The sequence below is a fragment of the Toxorhynchites rutilus genome, chromosome 3, assembly GCF_029784135.1.
Source record: "Toxorhynchites rutilus septentrionalis strain SRP chromosome 3, ASM2978413v1, whole genome shotgun sequence".
NCBI lineage: Eukaryota > Metazoa > Arthropoda > Insecta > Diptera > Culicidae > Toxorhynchites > Toxorhynchites rutilus.
The window spans coordinates 239,474,488-239,496,883 of NC_073746.1; the positions used below are offsets into that span (position 1 = coordinate 239,474,488).

At 37.9% G+C, this 22,396-nt stretch overlaps 1 protein-coding gene across 1 annotated transcript in view; it reads right to left on the reverse strand.

Annotated features, from left to right (window-relative positions):
• Positions 1-22,089, reverse strand: part of LOC129778018 (uncharacterized) — a 195,121-nt gene extending 173,032 nt beyond the window's left edge. The window contains exon 1 of the mRNA XM_055784652.1: positions 20,420-22,089. Within this exon, the coding sequence (XP_055640627.1) occupies positions 20,420-21,354 (935 nt within the window). The 5' untranslated portion in view covers positions 21,355-22,089. The remainder of the gene's footprint in view (positions 1-20,419) is intronic.
• Between the last annotated feature and the right edge of the window lie 307 nt (positions 22,090-22,396).

The window sequence follows — 22,396 nt, forward strand, 5'->3', positions numbered from 1 at the left end:
GGAATAGAATAAACAGCTTTTTTGCAATCCAATTCAATGCTACTGGCAAATGTCCGTTTCACCCCACCAGTTCAATTATTTCAATAATTTAAATTTTCCGCTCACTAATGAATTTACTTTTCAGCACATACCTAATATCGCTTCTCTGTTAACTCACAAATTGAAATATAACCATCGATGAATTGAATTTTGAAATTAAACCACTCTAAATTCTCTACTAATTAATTTACGTAGTATTAACTGAAATACCGAAAAATTTGAAAAAACTTTGATTTCAAAGGGGATGTTTTTGCGCCCGTCAGTGTAAAACAAGACGGGTTAGATATGAATTGGTATCGTAAATGTTGCAATAATAGAAGAACCATGTTATCCAAACCAAAGCTGGTGCAGTCCCAAACCATAAATGGTGCCATTTTGTAAGACTCACAAATTTTAATCAATGTAATCGGATCAAGATCGTATCTTGAAACGAGCGCGTCTCCTCGCCCCTTCAAACGAGACCAAACTTCACAGCATCACAGCATCAGGGCATCATGGTCCACCGACGCGCTATGAAACGTAAGGCGTTAGATTTGCACGCTGATAGCAACGAAAGGATCGTCTTCACAGCTCAAGGCCAATCTCTACGACGAGCTGTCGGTGAATCCTAATAGCCTCGCGGTTCATCAATATTCTTCAAAAATTAGAATTGAGTTAACATTTGAATAACATCAGCATAAATCTGTCTCCAAATGCCGTCGGATAGGTGGAAATTTATCGCTCCCGCGAGGCCACAGCTCGCGTATTTTAGCTTTGACATTTGTGTTTGTTTTTTTTTCTGATGTTTCAATGAGCCACGAGAAGACGTTCCACGCCTGACTTGAACCGCGCACAGCTTCGCGCTGACCGCTACGCTGCTGATGACACCATCTAGCCGCTGGACAGACAGGTACCCGCCACCACTTGGCAGGCCTCTGCCTGCTCCCATCTCTTTGGTTAACCTCTTCGCATCGCGTAAACTCTGTATCGCTGCAATATCGCTAATATTTATGTGACATATGTATGCATACGCAAGAGCATCTATTTAGCACTTGTTTTTTTTTTCTGCGGTGTTGTTGTGAGTGTGAGCGAACACAATCCGAGAATCAGTTGGTGGCTTTCGGTTGGTATATCGTCGGTGGTGCCGAAAACCGGTCTCTCGAATCGATTCCACGCAAGGGGCACGTTTCACCGGATATTTGGCCCCAGGGTTGATGAAAATTGCGTGTAGTATCGGGTGGTTATGAGTGAATCATGGGGACGGTCGGTCGTATTGCAGGTATGTTTTTGAAACTGAGCAAAAAAGTGAACGGAGAACTATTAAATATGGTATTTTCGAGGAATGCTGTATTTGTACATGACCAAATCGATGGACAGCATGTTCCTGCTTGGCGAAGACGCTGCTCACCGGGAATTGTAGACAGATAATAGTGTTGTTTTTTTATTGGAACTATCAGCACTAAAGCACTACAAGAGAATTTTCAAATTTTTGAAATTATTTTGTATTTGTATTTTATTTGTATGTATTCTATCTTACATACTTGAAAACGGATTGTACATTGCGTCCCTGGTTTCTATGTACTTCGAAACATTGTTCTGTTTATTATGGTCTCATCCTTGTTTGTATACAAACACGAAGTTATCATTTTCTTTGTTACAAATTATGTTCGGAAATCTGTCCAGTAGATGTCAGTTTTTTTTAATGAATGGTGGAATGGAAGAGGCTTTGGATTCGGAGTGTTTAAGTCTACATGTATAACTCAGGAAAACTTTCTAGAACAAATTATGAACTGGAGTCAAATCAAAGTTTGGTTAAATAAAATTGTTGAATGATTAAAACAGGTAATGATTTTAGTAAAAATGATCGGAATAATGATTTAGCAATCAAGGCCTGGCTGGATAATCAAGTAAAAGTGCCTTCAAACCCAATCAACAACTCTATAAAAATAATGTATAGAGTAATGCGGGGCAAAGGTGCGCACCTCACTGTTATCGTCCAATAACTTTTGAAAGAGAAGCAAATAGGGTTCAGTTTGCTCATCAAATAGTAACCGTATGCATATTTATATGACTTTCGAAACGTAATCCAAAAATACTTCAAGTTTTGTCTGTAGTTATTTATATATTTCTGTAGACAAATATTTGATGACTTCCTAGGAACTACTCCAGAAATACCGAGGTCTGTCACAATCCGAGAATTTGTGGAGTGCCTTTCTCACAGATGTATTTTCTCTAGTAAGACCTGTATGAAAACATTTTGCTTCAAATTACTTTACAGAGACCTTTAACGGCAAAAAGGTGTGAACTTTTGCCCCCAATTTTTTCAACTAATCCGATTACTTAAAAAAAAACTCAAGTTTTCCACAAAAATGTATGTATGGAAAAAAATCATCATCGAATTTCAAAAACCGACCATGTACATTTGGTTCATTGGCCCAAAAAAAAAAGAGCTGTGCCAAATTTCAGCTCAATCGGACATGATTTAGGGGTGCCTCAAAGCTCAGAAAGTCTTGATTTTTTGAACCTCGAAAATCTTCCAAGGGGGAGTAAAGGAAATTTGGAAAATCGATTTTTTTTTTTCGATGCTAAATAACATAAAAAATGCATGAAACGTCGAGATCCGGAGTCATCTCGAAAAACAATTTTTGGCCGAAAATCGACATTTTGGGACTTAGCCTGAGAGGCAATGAAGGTATGGAGAAAAATAATTATCGAATTTATAGAACCGACCATGTATATTTTGTTTATTGTCCCAAAAAATTACATATGAAAAGTTTCAGCTCAATCGGACATGATTTAGGGGTGCCTGAGTGTTTTGATTTTTTGGCCACTCAGGCTAAGTTCCAAAAGGTCGATTTTCAGCCAAAAATTTTTTTTCGAGATGACATCAGATCTTGAGTTTCATGCATTTTAAGTCATTTGGCATTGAAAAAAAAATTTCGATTTTCCAAATTTCCTTTACTCCCCCCTTGGAAGATTTTCGAGGATCGCAAAAGCAAAATTTTTAAATCATATCCGATCGAGCTGAAACTTTGCACATGTAATTTTTTTGGGCCAATAAACAAAATGTACATGGTCGGCTCTTGACATGACCATTCTCGCTGCTAGCCTAATCTATATATATATATATATATATATATATATATATATATATATATATATATATATATATATATATATATAACTTGGTAAGCATGAGAATAGGTTGTAAACTATATACGATACCGCTAGGATACCGATAACTAAATATTTAGTACCGATTAGAGTGACCCTATGCAGAAAAAAATTGAATATTTTTGTTCTTAAATTTTGCTTCAAACAATACATCCAACCACAGATTTAAACCCCCATACCCTATTTTTGATCGCGAGTTTAGTATTTTCGCTAGGCCCGCTACATTGAACCTTCATCCACACATCCGCAAGTAACTTCACATCGTCTAAAGTCTGGCGTATCTCCAGCAAGCTGGAAGTATTTTTGGATGAGCACAACGAATTATTGAAATGCTTCAAATCACACTTACTCGGTTTACAAAATAACAGTCACGCTATTCACGCAATTCCGATAAAACACCTGCTAGAGAGCACGTGTCAAGATTCAATGCGCATGTGTTACTAGAATCATAGAAGGCGACTGCACAGTGACGCGAGAAATTGTGACTCGGAGAAAAACAATAATCTGGGATTCACCGCTGACGCACATCGTACATACGACTCTCTCCATGTTCCTCTTCAATAGCACTAACGTTCACAACGTTCGCCTTCTCATCGCAGTATTACTGGCATCATTTTTAGTAGTACTCAGTTGAGATTTCTATACCAAGCAACACGCCATGAATTTATTCTGAGTGGCAAGCTCTAGAATGTGTGTGACTACAATGCAAGTCAGAAGTAATATCTTCAACGGCCGTTATAGAACAACGCCGTAACGGCCGTTTTGAAAGGACAAGACGAATATTGCACAAACATTAGACAACGTGATCCTGCCACAGGTACTCCATTTATTGTGAACATGATTACTCATTTTGAAATAATATTTAAAAACGACGCAACATAAGTGGCGTGAGGAAGAATACATTCACTTGGGAAATGCTATCATGAGCAACGCTGACACGCCGACACTGAGTTCGTTCGACTCAAGTCCAATCGAGTTGTGCAAATGTGGCAACCTTGTGACGCAATTCGACATAGACAACATTGAGCTCCGTGTTCCATTTCTGTGAAGAAAAAATGCAAAATGGATATTCGATATCTAATGAGGGGCTTAGAATGCAAGGGGTGTAAGTGACTTGATCGATTTCTCTTCATCAACTTTTTCTTTAGTTAATATTTCAACTGCAAAAACGTTCTAATGTGAGTTTTCTATAGAATCCGATAGATGAGGTTCTTACCTATCTCCCACATTGTCTAATACAGCTGGAAATGAGTTTGCAGCTAAGTTATGACCAAAAGAGAGAGTCGATGTAGAGAAATCGATCAAATCACTTACACCCCTTTCATTCTAAGCCCCTCAAATATGTTTTCGATGTGAAAAAGCAACACATTCTCTGCAATTGGAGGAAAATCTTGAACGAAAATTGTGTCTTACGATGGTTTCATGTTATGCATAAAGTTTTGGTGGAAATGCAAGGAAATTTATAGACCAAAATGTTAAGTTAGGGTCAGGACTATGTCTTCTATGTATTTAAACGACATCGAGTGATAATTTTCATGCAAATTTAACAATTCAAAATTGCCTTCGGGTCTGCCCATCTGGTAGAAAGCGAATTCCTCTACGAATACGGATGAATTATTTAGACATTTATTTTGCCACAAGGCAAGGTTGCCACATTTCGTAGAACGATTGAATTTGAGTCGAACGAATTCAAGAATGCAAAAGTTTCAAAACATTCCGGAATATCCGGAATATGAATAACTGTTCGATACTGTTACTACAAGCATGGTGTATGAATTGAAAATCGTTGAGTAGCACCATATTCGTCTCAGCTGAGCAAAGCGTAAATAAACGGATTATAAAAAAGTAATGCGGTTCCAAATGGGAACGGTACATCAGCTCCATTGCAGTTGCCTGACGAATCGTTGGTTTTCCAATTTATGAACGAGACCCAGCAGTAATAAATTTAGCCGTCCATATTGAAAATGAGAAGCGCGTATTGTTCTCCAGCGCCATAGCATTTGAACGAAATGAGTTTTGATTTTCTTTATTTCATTTTTCTACTTTACGACAAAAATGTATCACTTTCTTCTCTTTACACTTAAGTTTTAATAGATCAAACATATCAGTTATATAGTTTCGTATTTCTTTTCACTGTATTTAATAAAATCCTGTATAAAATCTGGTCAAAAACATATTTTTTATTCGTTTTTAATGCATATATTTTTCGTTTTCTTTCAAAATAAAAGAAGAATTTAATTTTTGATTGATTCCTTTAAAGTCAGAAAAAACCTTTCTCACACGCAAAACATAAATTTATCCAGAATTTTTCAGGAGATGATAGACTATCACGTTTGATGAAAAAAAACTTCTACGCATATGTTCGAATTTCAACAATGACAGAGTTATAGAACTTTTGTTTTTGTTTCGGATTCTGCTGTCTCAAACTGACCGCACATTAAATTCCAACTAAATTCGTTCCCTGCACCATTGTACAATGGTCCAGGAGGCGCATTTAAGTGGAAATTAACATCTAGAGCTTGACAGTTGTTCTCTAGACATAAACTGTCTTCGACAATGTTGTTACATATGATAGAGCGCTCATTTCTATGTTATAAAAAATAGGGTGACCAATATTTGAAATGAAACAAAAAATCTAATCGAAAAATCCAACTAACTAATAAATAGAGGTAAACATAGTTCAACAAAATTGTATTCCCAGTTATTGTAAATAACTTTGTGAAACAAAATTTTTTTCTATCTCTTTTTTTTTATAAGTTGCGTTAGGGCCACAATGAAAAAAAGAACTGTTTTTATGCTCTAACTTTTATATTTCAAACTCTATATGCAAAATGTCTTCGAAAGACTTTTCGAGCTTACTCATGCAAACATTTTGCGCGTGATATTTCTTTCCAAAAACACGCTCTCTTCATTCTTTCTGGGGCAAGCATAAAAAATGTTTATTTGTGGCATTTGAAAAAGCATAATTCACGCTATAGCTGTGAGATTTCCAAAACTATGTTATTTTTTATATTTGAATGAATTAAAATTGAAACCATAAGTTTTTGGTTTAATAACTTTGAGTAGGATGAGGATATTAACAGGTTCTGCATCGCAAAAGGTTGGTCTTTATAAACTCTAAAAGTCGTACGAAGATATTTTTGATGTAGAATTTTTTCATGGTCACCCTAATGCAACGTAGATAGAAAGCGCTGGAAAGCGCCCCAGAAAGAAGGATGAAAAGTTTGAGAAAGCGTATTTTTTGGGAAGAAATATTGATAACTTTGAGCAGAGTTTAGATATTGACAAGTTCTGCATTGAAATATATTTTGTAAGTAATAAAATATATTTATCTCTAAAAGTCTTTCGAATACAGTTTGAATGCAGAACTTGAAATATAAAAGTTGGAGCTTAAAAACAGTTTTTTGCAGAGTAACTTGGAAAAAAGCGCTATATCGGTTATTTCAAGATGTAGAAAAATACTTTGTTATACAAAGATGCTAAAAATAACTGGGACTACAACATTGTCGAACTATGTTTACTGCTATCTATGAAGATAAGAAAGTTAGATTTTGTATTGCATCGAAAAAATTGGTCACCTTATTTTTGATAACATAAAAATGAGCACTCTATCATATTAAACAACTTTGTCAAAATTTTTGTCTAGAGAATAACTGTCGAGCTCTAATAGCTAATTTCCACTTAAATGCACCTCCTGGACCATTGTGCATTGTGTTCTGTGGGTGAACCTATATAAATTTATGACATCCATCCATCATTCAAATGAATTTCCGCCTGACTTAACAACCGAATGTTGAGACAATTTAAACTTCCTCGCTTTTGGACCAATCTCCACCAAAATTTCAGACTAAGAAAATTACGAAGATGAAGATGTTTTAACTTAAGATCGTTGAATAATCTAAAAATCTCGTTTTTTGTTTGTGACAACGCAGCAAAATACTTGTTTTTCAAATGCCTTTTTTCCCCATAAGTTTTAAATCAAACCTAATTCTATAAACTGCTCTTTTTGAATGGCATTTATACATCAGAATTTTATTGAGCAAATGTAAAAATCTCAAGTAACATGAAGAAGGTGAACATTAAGATATTTCAACCCAAATTGATGATGTTTTTAAAATATGCCATTTTCAACGCCTGTTAAATTCAAATTCGTCAGAAAAAAAAATGCATTTTCGTGTGTTGAAATGAACAGATAAAAGCACTTTTTCAAAAGCTTTAAAATGTTTTTATGAGAATATTAAATCTCATTATAAAATTATGTTGGAAAGTGTTTTCTTAAAGTAAAAAGTAGAGCATAAACGTGAATCTATCTCCTTCTCGGTCTGGGCCATGTATGTGGCAAAGTATGCGAAAAGCTTCAATGCGTGTTTAATTGCAATGTGTCTCTTGTTTCGCTCACTCATATTGCTCTTATATTGTTGCTAAGGCATATATATTATACAAATTATATACCAATATGGGTGAGTAGCAAATTTTCTATTCTTTTTAAGGTCATTTAATGTAATAAATCGGAATGCCAAAACATTTGCTAAAAATGTATTATAACTTGATTTGAAATTAGGTTCGGGATTACAAAAACTCATGATTCTTGAGCATTTTGAAGATTATTAAAAATTTGGGATTGGTGCAGAATGTCGCTTGTCAGTAATTACCAAGACGTAGACAACTTGCGGGAACATCGAAATGAGAAAATTTGTTGACACAATTGAAGTGGGGTCCAAAAAAAGAAGTATTAAGTGCGATTCAACTGCGTTACGAATTATCGGAAGCGCCGGAGAGTCCGAAGCCAAAATTTTTGCACGTAAGTGTTATGATTATCCAGATTATCGCGTTCATAAGTTTCCACTTAATGCACAATCAGGATGCAAAATTGAAATTACCGACCGGCATTGGATAATAACATCTCTTCATTTCTCTGCTATTACGCCGCGTTCAGAAAGTAGTTTGTTGCGGGTTTTCCAATTACTGAGTGAGAGATTGCTGGCAATTATCGAATAATTGTAATAAAACGCAAGTGTGCGGCTGATCGATCGGAGGAGTTATATGCGAGGCAAAACCGCTTGATACTTATGTAACACGAGAAGCCGACCGCTCGCAGACCCATGTGTGGACGCCCAAGCGCACGCAAAAAAAAGGGAGGGGGGGGGTTAACATAATCTGTGAACCCAACGGAGCGAAAGGTTCATCAACCTCGAGTGGCGATTGGTTTTCGGCAATCCACTAGGGGGGGAGAGCTTTATTTCTCCTGGTCATTTCGGTTTCATTAAAACGATCCAACCTCGGGAACCCTCTAATTATGGAACAACCCAGCTTAACTATTTCATCTATGTTACGTTTGCGGCCGGCCGTGTTTAAAGTTCATTCAGGTTGGGAGGTTTCCATAGAATAGACAAAGCGCTCACTGTTTGTGTGGAAGATCGAAAACTATAGCCAATTGATCCAGTATTGATTACTTCCTTCTTTCCGTCATTTACACTCGGATTGGCAATTTGAACAGCCGAAATGGGGTTAGAAAAAAGGTCCAGTGGAACAAAGCCTTTATTTCGTTCATATTAGTTAGGGTGATCGGTTGTAAACGATTTGGCGTGAAATAATAATAATTATGAAGTACTTGTAGACATCCTCTAGACAAGAGTTGAGCCATTCAAGTAACAGTAGTTTGAAGTTATGGAAAGTGATTCAAATATGCAGCTATTAAGCCTGTAGGATCGTCGGAATCACAAAGGTCTAAATCAACAATCGCGCCTATGGAACCCCTGCCAATCAATCGGAATCCAAACTGCCTTCCTCACCCCTATTTTCTAATTGTAATTTGCACAGACCGACCGACACTTGGCGTCACGGTAATGAATCCCGAAGTCTTTTTTTCCTCGTGGGTCCCGGGATACGCGCAGTCATTGGATGTTTGGCGTTTTCTTTCATGCAGCATTCCCACCTAATCAATTGTTTCCACCACGTCGTCCGTTGGCGTTTCGTTTTGCAAAACAAACTCACTCTCGATTGAAATGATTTAAAACATTCAAACGATTTCTCGTTGTTGTTGTTGTCTCAACATTGCTAATCAGCTATAATGAAGATGAGGATGGTTTCTTTTGGGAGTGTTTTTTGTCTGCTCACCACTCGAATTAATTAGTGGAAATTATGATAATAAGCAGCCTGATTTCGGAGCCAATGAAGAGTAATCTATTTTCGCGTAAAAGTTTCCATCACTTAAAGCGTCTCAATATTTCCTACAACGCGTCCTCGTGTGGCATTGTCACCAAATTCCGGCGATTAGCATTCCGACGGTTGCTTCGAGGGAAACTGCTGATCAACACATGTTTAACGTTCTCAATGTGACGATAAATCTGCGTATCGGCGTTGAAAATAGGGGACGATGAGCACACAAAACGGAACCTTCCGACGCCGTAAAGCTTCCCGGGTGTATTGACAGCCGACCGAAATACGTGAGCTATTTACTGAATCCCATCCGATTGTTTTATGAACCTGTACCGGCGGCGATCGACGAGGCTCATTAGTATCCACACTGCAGGAGCGAATTCACCGTTCGTGCCAATGATTTTCAGGGTTGAATATTGTTGTTTCCCACTATGACTGTGCGTGATGTTTTAGTTTCGTACTCCGAGTGTAGAAAAAATAATTCCTTTGTTCACGCTGAAGAACTTTTCAAACGTTTAGAATGCAATCGCATCCCTATGTAATACACGGAGCAATCGCAACGGACTGTTAATCATTATAAAGAGCGTCAGTTAATAGTACAGACAATTCTTTTTTGTGCGGATTTTTTTTTATCTGCTGCTTAGTTTTTGTATTCCTTCATCGCAGTACGTAGGTATTGTGTCATTACCAATTTCAGGTCGGACTCGATTATATAGCCTCATTTATATACTGACTCCATTATTTGATGATTCGATTATATACAATTTTTACTCGATTATATACAGTTTGAAAAAAAAAACTTTTAAAGCAAAAATTAAAATTTTTTCGCAACTGGGAGTGCGAAAAGAGCAAGTTTGCATACAAATTTTCCACTCCGTAAATCACTCCCATCCTTCTATAAAATACAATATGTTGTGTATGCCCTGATTTTGGGTAGCGACATGTTCCGACAAGCAATTTGTCCTAACGTACAAGAAAAACAAAAGGGAATTGAACGATGATTATGAACGGAAACATAAGGATTTGAGTTATTTTTCACACCCACTCTAGCGTTGGCAGAAAAAGATATCATCTTTGGAAAAAAAAAACTTTTTATTGTAATAGAGCAGCAAATGCACAAATAAAAGCAACTTGGTGCCGTGTCATTTGCTTTTCCTTGTAAGAGTGTAAAATGTGTGTATGTATGAAGCAGACTCCTCAGTCTCTCAGACTGAATGTCAGCTTGGAATTGTATCCAAAAAAAAAATTGAATCCAAACCGAGTGGGTTGTGAGGATGTTTCACACAACACGTGTCAAAGGTTTCACGTTAAAATACCGTTGTTTACACTCTCCGTTTTACTCTCAGAAAACATTTTTTCATTAACGATCTAATTTCATTTTATAATGTGGTGTAATATTCTCGTGTACCAGTGAACAATGGCCCAGGAGATGCATTTAAGTGGAAATTAACATTTAGAGCTTGATAGTTATTCTCTAGACAAAAACTGTCTTAAACAAAGTTGTTACTCGTGATAGAGCGCTCGCTTTTATGTTGTCGAAAAAAGGGTGACCAAAATTGTCGATGAAATAAAATATCTAACTTTCTTATCTTTACAGATGGAGGTTAACATAGTTCGACAATGTTGTAGCTCCAATTATTATAGCACCTTTCTCTAATTTACGTTAGGGTCACCATGAAAAAAAAACTGTTTCTTCGCTCTAACTTTTATGTTTAAAATTTTACATGCAAACTGTCTTCGAAAGACTTTTAGAGCTTACTAATACAAACATTTTTCGATGCAGAAATTGTCAATATCTCAACTTCACTCAAAGTTATTGATATTTCTTCCCAAAAAACATGCTCTTTTCATTTGTTTGTCATTCTTTCTGGTGCAAACGTAAACAAAGTTTATTGGCGGCATTTAAAAGAGCACATTTTACTCTACATGATGTGTGATTTTCAAAACTATGTTATTTTTTGTGTTTGAGTAAATTAAAATTGGAATCATGAGTTTTTTGGTGAAAAACCATCATTAACTTTGAGTAGGATTAAGTTATAGACAAGTTCTGCATCGCAAAATGTTGGTATCGATAAGCTTTAAAAGTACGTATGAAGACAGTTTTGATGTAGATTTTGAAATATAAAAGTTAAAGCAGAAAAACCACGTTTTTCATGGTCACCCTAATGTAACTTAGAAAAAAGCGTTAAATCGATTATTTTAAAAGATAGAAAAAAGCTTTGTTCTACAAAATTGTTTAAAATAACTGGGGTAACAACATTGTTGGACTATTTTTATCTCTATCTATAAAGATAAGAAAGTTAGATTTTTCATTTTTTCCACAATATTGATCACCCAAAAATGAGCGCTCTATCATATGTAACAACTTTGTCTAAGACAGTTTTTGTCTAAACAATAAATATCTCCAACAAAGCTGTTTTTAGCGCCTTCTGTCTGATTATAAGTAACTATAAAAAACCGGTTTTTTACTCTAACTTTTATATTTAAAATTCTACATCAAAATGGTCTTCGTACGACTTTTAGAGCTTATCAATACCAACATTTTGCGATGCGGAACATGTCAATAGCTTAATCCTGCTCAAAGTTATTGATGGGTTTTCATCCAAAAACTCACGATTTCAATTTTAATTTACTCAAACACAAAAAATAAAATAGTTTTGAAAATCACATATTATATAGAGTGAAATCTGTTCTTTCAAATTCCGTCAACAAACATTTTTTTATGTTTGCCCCAGAAAGTATGACAATCAAATGAAAAGAGCATGTTTTTTGAGAAGAAATATCAATAACTTTGAGTATAGTTGAAATTTTGACAAGTTCTGCATCGAAAAATGTTTGTATTAGTAAACTCTAAAAGTCTTTCGAAGACAATTTGCATGTAAAATTTTAAATATAAAAGTTAGAGCCAAAAAACAGTTGTTTTCATGGTGACCCTAACGTAAATTAGAAAAAAAAGGCGCTTTATCGATTATTTCAAGAGATAAACAAAAACTTTGTTCCACAAAGATGTCACACATAATTGGAGCTACAACATTGTCGAGCTATGTTTATCTCTATCTATAAAGAAAAGAAAGTTAGATTTTTTATTTCATCGACAATTTTGGTCACCCTATTTTTGACAACATAAAAACGAGCGCCCTATCATGAGTAACAACTTTGTCTAAGACAGTTTTTGTCTAGAGAATAACTGTCAAGCTCTAAATGCTAATTTCCATCTCCTGTACCATTGTGCAGTGGTTATGTGGAACAGCCTTACAACCTAGTCGCCCATGGTTGGTTCAATCGCTGTTTGGCATCGTTGGGATTTTTTTTGGGTACAATTCCAAGCTGACTTACAGTCTGATAGAATGAGAAGTCTGCTCCATACATGCAAACATTTGAACACACTTAAAAGCAGGTGCTTTTATTTGTGCATTTGTCGAACAAGGACGATATCTTTCCTGCTAACGCTTGTTTGGGGGTACCAATGCACGAGAATATTGCACCACATTATAAAATGAAATTGGATCCTCTAAGAATACAGGAAAAAAAGTTTTTTTTTGTTGATAGTAAAACGGAGAGCGGAAACAACTGTATTTTAACGTAAAAACTTTTATGTGCGTAATTGCGTAATTCGAAAAGTGTCTCTTATTTTTCAACGCTATGACACATGTTTTATACACAAACTCGCCCCTCGCTTGAGTAGATGTTGTACCAGCATGTTTGAGTTCCGGATAGCTTTTTTAATGATACTTTTAAGCTCATTTTAAGTAATGAATGTCTGTTAGATTGTTATTCTAATACTTGTCGCTCACTCAACAAAGCGATCCAGGCGATAATTTTTATTATGATATGTTTTTTCCTCATTTTTTTAAGTTGAGTTCTAAGTAGCTTATTTTTAATTGCTTAGCTTATTTTTACCTAACATCTTCTATTAGGTGTACCGGTAAGTTTCTTCGGTTTTACAACAGATGGCGTAATTTGATTATTATTCCAGTGAATCAAATTTCCAGACATTCGTTGGAAAGCTACTGTCATTGCGCGTCTTTTTCAGTATATGTCAAAAAAGTTGAAGCGTAAACAACATAGTTTTTTGCCCCTTCGAATATGTCAAATTTCGTACCAACGAGAGTGTTTTTGTGGGGAGTGTTACTTCATTACATCAATATGAAGAAAAAATCTGCGAAAAGTCATCGAATTTTGGTGGAAGTTTATGGTGGTCATGCTCTAACTGAGCGAATATGTTAGACGTGGTTTGCACGGTTCGAAAGTGGTCATTTTGACTTGGGAGACGAAGAACGTTCCGGGCCGCCAAAAAAGTTTGAAGATGAAGAATTGGAAGCTTTACTCGATCAAGATCCGTCACAAACGCACCAAGAAGCAAACCAGCAAACCATATCCGATCGTTTGAAAGCAATGGGAATGATCCGAAAGATAGGACGTTGGGTGTCGTATGAATTGGATCCACAAGACGTCGAACGCTGTTTTTTCACGTGCGAACAACTGCTCCAACGGCACAAAAAAAGGGTTTTTTGCATCGAATCGTTACTGGCGATTAAAAGTGGGTCCATTACGACAATCCTAAACGTCGGACAACTTATGGATACCCTGGCCATGCATCAACATCGAAATATGGAATATTTCGCGTGGAATATTCACGGCCAGAAGATTATGATGTCTATTTGGTGGGACCAGCTGAGTGTGGTGTATTATGAGCTATTAAAACCGAATGAAACCATTACGGGGGACCTCTACCGACTACAATTGATGCGTTTGAGCCATTCATTGAAGGAAAAACGGCCACAATACGAGCAATGACACGATAAAGTTATGTTGCAGCACGACAATGCTCGGCCGCATGTCGCAAAACCGGTCGAAACATATTTGGAAACGATGAAATGGGAAGCCCGCCGTATCTCCAGATATTGCTCCGTCCGATTACTACCTTTGTCGATCAATACTACATGGCGTGGTTGACCAGCACTTCTCCAATTTTGATAAAATCAAAAATTCTATCGATTCGTGATTAGCCGACAAACCAGCCGATTATTTCCGCAAAGAGATCCGTGAATTGGCAGAAAAATGGGAAAAAGTTGTGACTAGGGATGGGCAATACTATGAATATTAAATTTGTAACCATATTTGCAGAATAAAGCATTCATTTTTGAAAAGAAAACGAAGAAACTAAGTACTCCTATTATAAGTACTAGCAACGTTTATAAAAAAAATTTATAACTGTAGGATTTGAAGAGCTCTATGTTTTTTTTAGTTTTATGCAATATATTCGCTCTTTATGAACATATACAACATAGCTAAAAATGATTCAATATTCACTAATTCAACTCTTAAAATATGTTAGAATCATTCGGCTCAAAAAAAACAATGTTTGTTCAGCGTAATGAAAATGTCGAGTTTCTTCCCGAACATAAAGCATTTACGGCATTCGCTAGTTTTTTTTTCATTTGAATAAAAAAAGTGGTCCAAACACATCGTTTACTCGTTATAACGTTAATTCGACATCCACTGTAAAACCAAATCGTTTCGGCCGAAAGAAGATGCTCTGTGTGGGATGGGATTCGGAGGGCATGGGGTACCATGAGCTACTAAAACCTGTGCTTTTGAATTTAAAAAATCTTTTCATGTAAGTGCTTTTCCAAAAAAAGGATTGATATCTGTATTGAACCTATAAGTTCAATTTTTAATCATAATTTTGTTTTATTATTATTTTTTGGTATAGCTATTATTCCTTAGACGACGTTCATAGTATTCACGTAGCGCCAGCAAACACATACACTGTACAACACTTCATTGAGGTGTAATGGAAGTTCAACAGTTACCGGAATATGTTTTTATTACGTTGAGCTACATAAATTCTCTAATTATAACATATTCTGGAACACACAAAAAAATGCAATACAGGACGGACTCAATTATTTACTAACTCGTTTATATATCATTTGATTATATACAATTTTAGAGACTCGATTATATACAATAAAAAAAATATATTTCAAATATGACTTATTTCAAGCGAAAATGAAATCTTTCAACATTAAAGTTAACCCTCACTTTAACGTGGCCATTATGAGTACAGTGAAGTGAAACCGTGACTATTGTAAATTCTAGTTGTAGATTCAGCAGGAATTGTCTACAATGATATTGCAGCGAAATTAAAGAAGGTAGAAGTTGGGTGTCAAAGAACGAATTGTAGAGCGATTAGAGAGCTTTAATATGTATGACAGGAGCATTCACATTTATTATGATTTTGTTGGATAAAACTAAGGATAACACCTTAAAACCACTTTTTTTTGTTTGAGTTTTTCACTTTTAGAATGTTACTTAAATCCACTGATTTGGAAGTTTTACAACTGTATCCTGTGTAAAATTTCCACATCTTTCAAGCGGAAGCAACATAATTGTTGTGTAATCTAATTTTTGTTCGCTTTGAGTTGTGCGAAAGATAACTATCCATCAAATATGTTTTGCTAATATATTCCAATAAATTCCCAATGTAGGGATTGATTTCAGCACAAGCGTATTCGGCGCACAGAGTGCAGAGATTTGCTTTTCACCAAAAGTAAACTCGGAAAACTTTTTGGAATAACCGAGCCACGGACTTTTCTTCGCTCATCAAGACTAATGTACTGTGATATTAGAGCATTTTATTCGTAGTTTATAATCGTTAGTTTAGTTAATTTGTGATGCACATCGTGCAACTTGATTGATCTATAAAAAAAATCGAACCTCTCATTTCAACGCTATTTAAACATAATAACTATGGGAAATTTTATAGCCTTCTATATTGTAATAGATGAATAAGGAGTATCCAAACTAATCGCGACACTCATAAATTTATTGAATTTATTGAGAAATAAGCGTTCAAAATGAACAATTTTTGTGATGTGATCAACGTTCATTAGGGTGCCAATGAAAATGCTCGAATTTCAAAAAGTTACCCCATTAAAAATGTTTACTACCTCGAAAAATCATCCTATGTGAAATATCAGCTGAATCGGACTCAAGGGAGAGTAGCGCGAAGCGGTCGAAGTCAAAGGTCAAAGAAATCGGGGTTATAGGAAAAAAAATTAATGTCTTAAAATTGCATGAAACGTCAAGATATACTGTCATCTCGAAAATAAAAATTGTCAAACCATTCGTGAACGGTACAACAGAACTAGTTCGCTCAAAAGAGTGAACCAAATGGTCATGCGCCATACGAACCGATATTCCGAACGAACCAATTGCGAACGAATTGTTTGAGAACGAATAATAAACACATGTGGAAAGCAGATTGTGTTGGACTGAACGGATGAATGAAACGATAACGCATGAAGAAAACTAAAAAAAAATAACGATATTGTCTGAATTCAAAATAAGGATTGGTTTTATCATTGTAGTTGAATTAGATTTTCGGGAAGATTCAATTTAATGCATCTTTTCAATTCATGTGTAATTTTTAAATACATTCTGTTCATCATAAATCATCGGGAGGAAGCTGAGACAATCCATGAATTGGGTAAAAAAATATTTTTTTTAGTAGGAAAGTGAATCGAAAAAATGTTTTTTTGTTGTTTTCAATCTATTGTTTCGTTTAATTGTGTACATGTTATCGTGATAAACATTATCGGATTGGATGTGAAAATTTAAAAATGTCGTTACGGGATTTTTTCTCTGGATTTGTGAACCATTACAAAAACTCAATGCGTGTATGTGTGAAAATGTATATGTATACGTGTGAGCAGGGTTGCCAACTATAATAGTGGGGGCAAATTTGTCATGGGGGGCAAAGTGGTCAGGTGAGGTGCACCCGTGGCCGAGTGGTTAGCGTCCCACACTATCATGCCGGGTGTTCGGGTTCGATTCCCGTTCTGGTTGGGGGATTTTTCGTCAAAGAAAATTCTTCCGGCTTGCACTGTGGTCACGCGTATTCTAGAGCTTGCCACTCCAGAGTACATTCAAGGCGTGTTATTCGGCATAGAAATCTCAACCAAGTATTAATGAACGACGCTAGTTAATGAATACGTTGAGACGGCAAAAGTTCCACAGGGAACGTTAACGCCATTCAAGAAGAAGGCAAAGTGGTCACCTGCTTGTTTGGTAGTATAACTATTGACTATAAAGGGTGTGTCACATCAAATTGCATCACGGAAAAACGCTGTAGAAATTTAATTTTTAGGAATTATATCTTCAGCTTTCGCTTATAATCAGATAAGATCTAGTTGGCCATGCTTCACTTCACGTTGGCCATGCTTCACTGTCAATTTTTCGTAAATTTGGAAAAATGTCGTCGAACGAAAAAGAGCGTCGTGAATTAATCCTGCGCACTAATTTCGAGAATCCGGAGTTGTCACATCGGGACATCGGTAAGATGCTGGGAATCGTCCAATCTACGGTCAGCAGAGTACTAAAACGATACTTCGAGAACCTAACCATCGAAGAACGGCAAAAATGGATGATCCGTCAGTGAAAAAGATCACAAGCGCGTAGTTAAGCAGTTTAGACGTGATCCGAGAAGTTCGGTCCGGGATGTCGCCAATAAGCTGAATTTGTCAAGTTCAATCGTCCAGCGGACCAAGCAGCGGGAGGGCCTGCGTACATACAAGGTTCAGAAGGCTCCTAACCGCGACGAAAGGCAAAACATGGTGGGGAAGACGCGAGCCCGGAAGCTGTACACCGAAATGCTGACGAAGCCGCATTGCCTGGTAATGGACTACGAAACCTACGTCAAAGCGGACTTTCGTCAGCTTCAGGGCCTGTTGTTCTTCTCCGCAGAGGACAAATTCAGCGTTCCGGAGGAGATTCGTAAGCAGAAACTATCCAAGTTTGCCAAAAAGTACATGGTGTGGCAAGCGATCTGCTCTTGCGGAAAGCGGAGCGCCCCCTTCGTGATGACCGGTACGGTAAACGGGCAGGTTTACCTTAAGGAGTGCCTACAGAAGCGCTTACTACCACTATTGAAGCAGCACGAGGGCCCGACCATCTTCTGGCCGGATCTCGCTTCGTGTCACTATTCAAAGGACGTGTTGGAGTGGTACGAAGCCAACGGGGTCACCTTCGTGCCAAAGTAAATGAACCCGCCCAACGCGCCGGAGCTTCGCCCAATAGAGAAATATTGGGCGATTATGAAGCAGGCCCTCCGGAAGAACCCAAAAGTTGTCAAATCGGAGGCGGACTTCAAGAGAAAATGGATTTCTGTTCAAAAAAAACTACAACCTGACGTTGTACAGAACCTTATGGACGGGGTAAAGAGGAAGGTGCGAGCATACGGGCTTGGGCTCGAAGTATGAATAAAAAGAAAATGCCAAAAGTTGTTTAATAGTTTTTTTTACTGTCTAAAATTTTCAAAAGGATCGGTCTACTGGGCGTATTTCTACAGCGTTTTTCCCGTGATGCAATTTGATGTGACACACCCTTTAGATGCAGTATTGATAGTCACCTTGTGTTTGAAGAATCTAATGACTTTTGAGTCACCCTGCACTTCAGTAGAGCTCTCGCATGTCAAAATATAAATTAAAACAGAAATTACTCTCTCGATAGCCATTCCGCCGTAGTTCTGTGCGCATGGTATCTAAGGAATTTCTCATGAAATTTAGTTTATTCAATCTGATGTGTTGGACAAATCATCAGTTTGGACGACTGTTTACATATTCTAGGAGACTGTTCACATTTCTATGCGGAACGTTATGTGTATGCAAGAGAAAATTTAAATTGAGACTCTAGGTGAATAGGCCAAGCTTATTTCATACATGTACCTACTGTAACAAATATGATTTGAACAAATTTGGACGAAAAAAACGCATAAATCTATCCCATTTAGCTTGATATGTGCGGGTGACCACTTTGCCTCCAAGCAAAAAAAAAGTTCGATTTTCCAACTTTTAGAAAAATGATGAAAAATGTATTATTTTGATTTTTTATAGTAAAAGTCGTTTGCTATCATGAACAACAAGGAGTTGAACTATAATATTCTTCGAAAAACGGGATTTCAATCGGTATATGGGCGCTGGAAATGGGCATATTCCTTAGGGTGACCACTATGCCCCCACTTCGCCTACTTCATGAAGGGTATGATTCGTTGTTTGAATAAACCGATTTGTATAAGTTGCATTTACATGCGTTTCATTGTTTACCCAATGACACAGGGACTCTCAGATAAAACGCTCACGCAACAAATTTTAATAACTTCTACAGAAGTGAACCGATTTTTATTTAAAAAAAAAAAAAAAAAAAATGAAGCTTATTTTAGGATAATTTCGATGTGACCACCCTTTTTTTTTGAAAACGTGTTTTAAACGGTGAAAAAAATTCTTCATGCACAACTCTAACATTACGTCTTCGATGCTGTTGAAAATCTGAGTTATTTCTTCTTTAAGTTTCTCCAAACTTTGAAGCTTATTAACATAGCAATGGTCCTTCACGTACCCCCAGAGGAAGTAATCGACGACTAGAAATGTTGAAATTCTTACCATAAGAGGACAAAGTTTCGTTAAGGCTTCGGTTACTCGAGTAATACGATTTCACTAAAAAATACACGTTCTTGTGAATTGTACATCTTGATACTAAAAACCATCCGATCAGACTGAACAAGTAGCCGAATATTATCATCCCGAAGTGGGGAATGCAGTGTTACCATCGACGGGGCCAAAAAAATTGTAAGGAGCTATTCGATTTTTTTTGTATGAGCGTTTAATCTGAAGGACCCTGTATATTCATTGATATTAATCAATCTTAGATCGAATAACACTCTCCCGTGCTCTTTTACATTTTCAGAAAAAAGTAAAAACTATGACAATTAAAATTCCCGCAGTATTTTAAAAGGCTTTCAAAAATCTTTCTAAACCAAACGAGCCGTTACAACCCGACCCTTCATCCCTGGAAAAGGCCCAGCCTGGATCGATCGCGATCCACACGCGTCAAGGGCACCGGCCGGTGGAGAATCTTCGGGGCGTACCGGAATTGATCGGCACGCAAGTAGTGCACCGATCGTGGCGTGCTCTGAATCCCAATCATGCGCAATCACAGTGGCGGTCAGCATACCAGCTAGCCAATCGCAATCCGATGGCCGATGGGAACATCTTTAGAAACTTACCGTCTGGTTTGCCTTGGTATCGACTGAGTCCAACATACTGGAACGTGGTTGAAATGTTTGTAGTTTCTGGCGGTGGCTGCTGCGGTCGGGCTCGACACTGGCTGCACGGATGCTGCGGCGGATAATCCGCCGTGATATTGCGGCTGTAGCGAGTACAGATTGTTACGGCTGCTTGAGCCAGAGGAATTGCCGGTGGCGCCAGCTGAAGGGTGATGATGGTGATGCATCGAGTGCTGGTGGTGATGGTTCTGATGGCCGATCATTGGCGGTGATGCGTGACAGTACTTGTAAATATTATTGGTTGAGAGCGAGGACATCCGGTACGGATGGTTCAACGATTGATGCTGCTGGTGGCGCAGATCTACCGAGACACGTACGAAACGACCGGCCAAAATGTCGCCATGGCTGTTGACCATATCGAGATTCGCGCCAGGCATTCCGGCAGGTTCAACACTGTACAAACTGTTCATATTGGCTCTGTTCACGGAATCGACCGATTGGGAGCGTTTCTGATAGTAATAACTTCCCAGGGGAGGCGGAGGTGCACGCGTCTTTATCCGACGATAGCGGATCTGTTGCGACTGGATGGAATTTGCCTTGGACGGGTTCATATTCTGGACGCCTGGTGGTAACCGTCCGAGGGTCGTCTTCTCCAACTTGCTGCGAAGCTCATTCTCAATCTCTCCATCCAAACAAATGATGCTCTCCGGACCACTGTCTTTTGCCAGTGGACTGTCCTGATTTCGTCGAGCAATTTGTGTATGCTGCACCCCGTCCCGATCGGTTCTTTGCAATACATCGAATGCTGGAGCTGCTTGGGCGGTTGCATGCTCCGAGTCGGTCGAAATGCGATCCGGATCACTCTCGAACCCCTCATCCAATGATCTCGTTGGGCTCAAGATAGGCTTGGAACGAGTCTCCGTTTTGCCTTCCATTGCGAACAAAATGATTGTCACTTTGTCAAAGTTCCCAATGAGAAAAAAACTAATCACAATATTCAAATCACACACACACGTACATCCTGTCGTTTATTTTCCACTTGGTGACCACAAATCACTAAACCTGCAACTGATCATCATCTTCATTCAGCCTTCTACACTCATTTCACAAACAAAGTAGATTCCCTTTCGTGGAAAGGTTGTATATTCTCCACACTTGACTAACCTCACGTGCTGAGCGCGTTTTTTTTCTAGTCGGCTTCACACGTGTGATACCAGAATCTTCAACATTCAACGAAGCATATCTTAAACGCGAAATTTCACCGCTCGTTGATTTCGTGTTGCTTTTTTAACAACCAAAACAGCGACTCGTTCGCAGCCAAAACACAGCAGAAACAAAAACTATCGCACAAGGCTGCTGCCAGCAGCTATCAGCAGGTTCGAAAACTCAAAAAAACAGTCGTCGAAAATCCCATTGATTCGAATGTAACCACGATTTAATTTTTTAAAGACACACACACAGTTTCACGACAACGTGACTGTCGTCACAAGAATTCCACCACTTCACTCACTGCAAGAGTTTGTTTTCGCTGAAGAAAACTCTCACCCAATAAGCAGGCTACGCGATCGCGATCGCGCGCTGTTATCACGAAAATCGTGCGTGTGCGTTTTAGCCTGGGATCCCACAACTGATGATGTCCACGAGTCGCAATCCACACGATGCAATCCGATTGGCCGTCGTTCGAAAACTGAGCGAACAGGTTCCACGGTAACGCATGCCGGTGCTAATCCACTTGACGCAGCGTGACTGCGCCGTGAGGTGAGACTGGATGAGCGAATCTCTCACGAGAGGCCAGAAAGTGGTGGATAATGTGATCGGGAGAAAGAAGCTCTCTCTGGGGTAAGTTTGCTTCTTTTCGCGTGTTTCGGACCGACCGGTCAGGAAGATGTGAATGAAACTTGTTTCGGGCGCTGTCATCACGGAGAGAAAGGGGTATTCGGAAGCTTTCTCTCCGGTTGTTTTCGAGAGAGAAAGAGA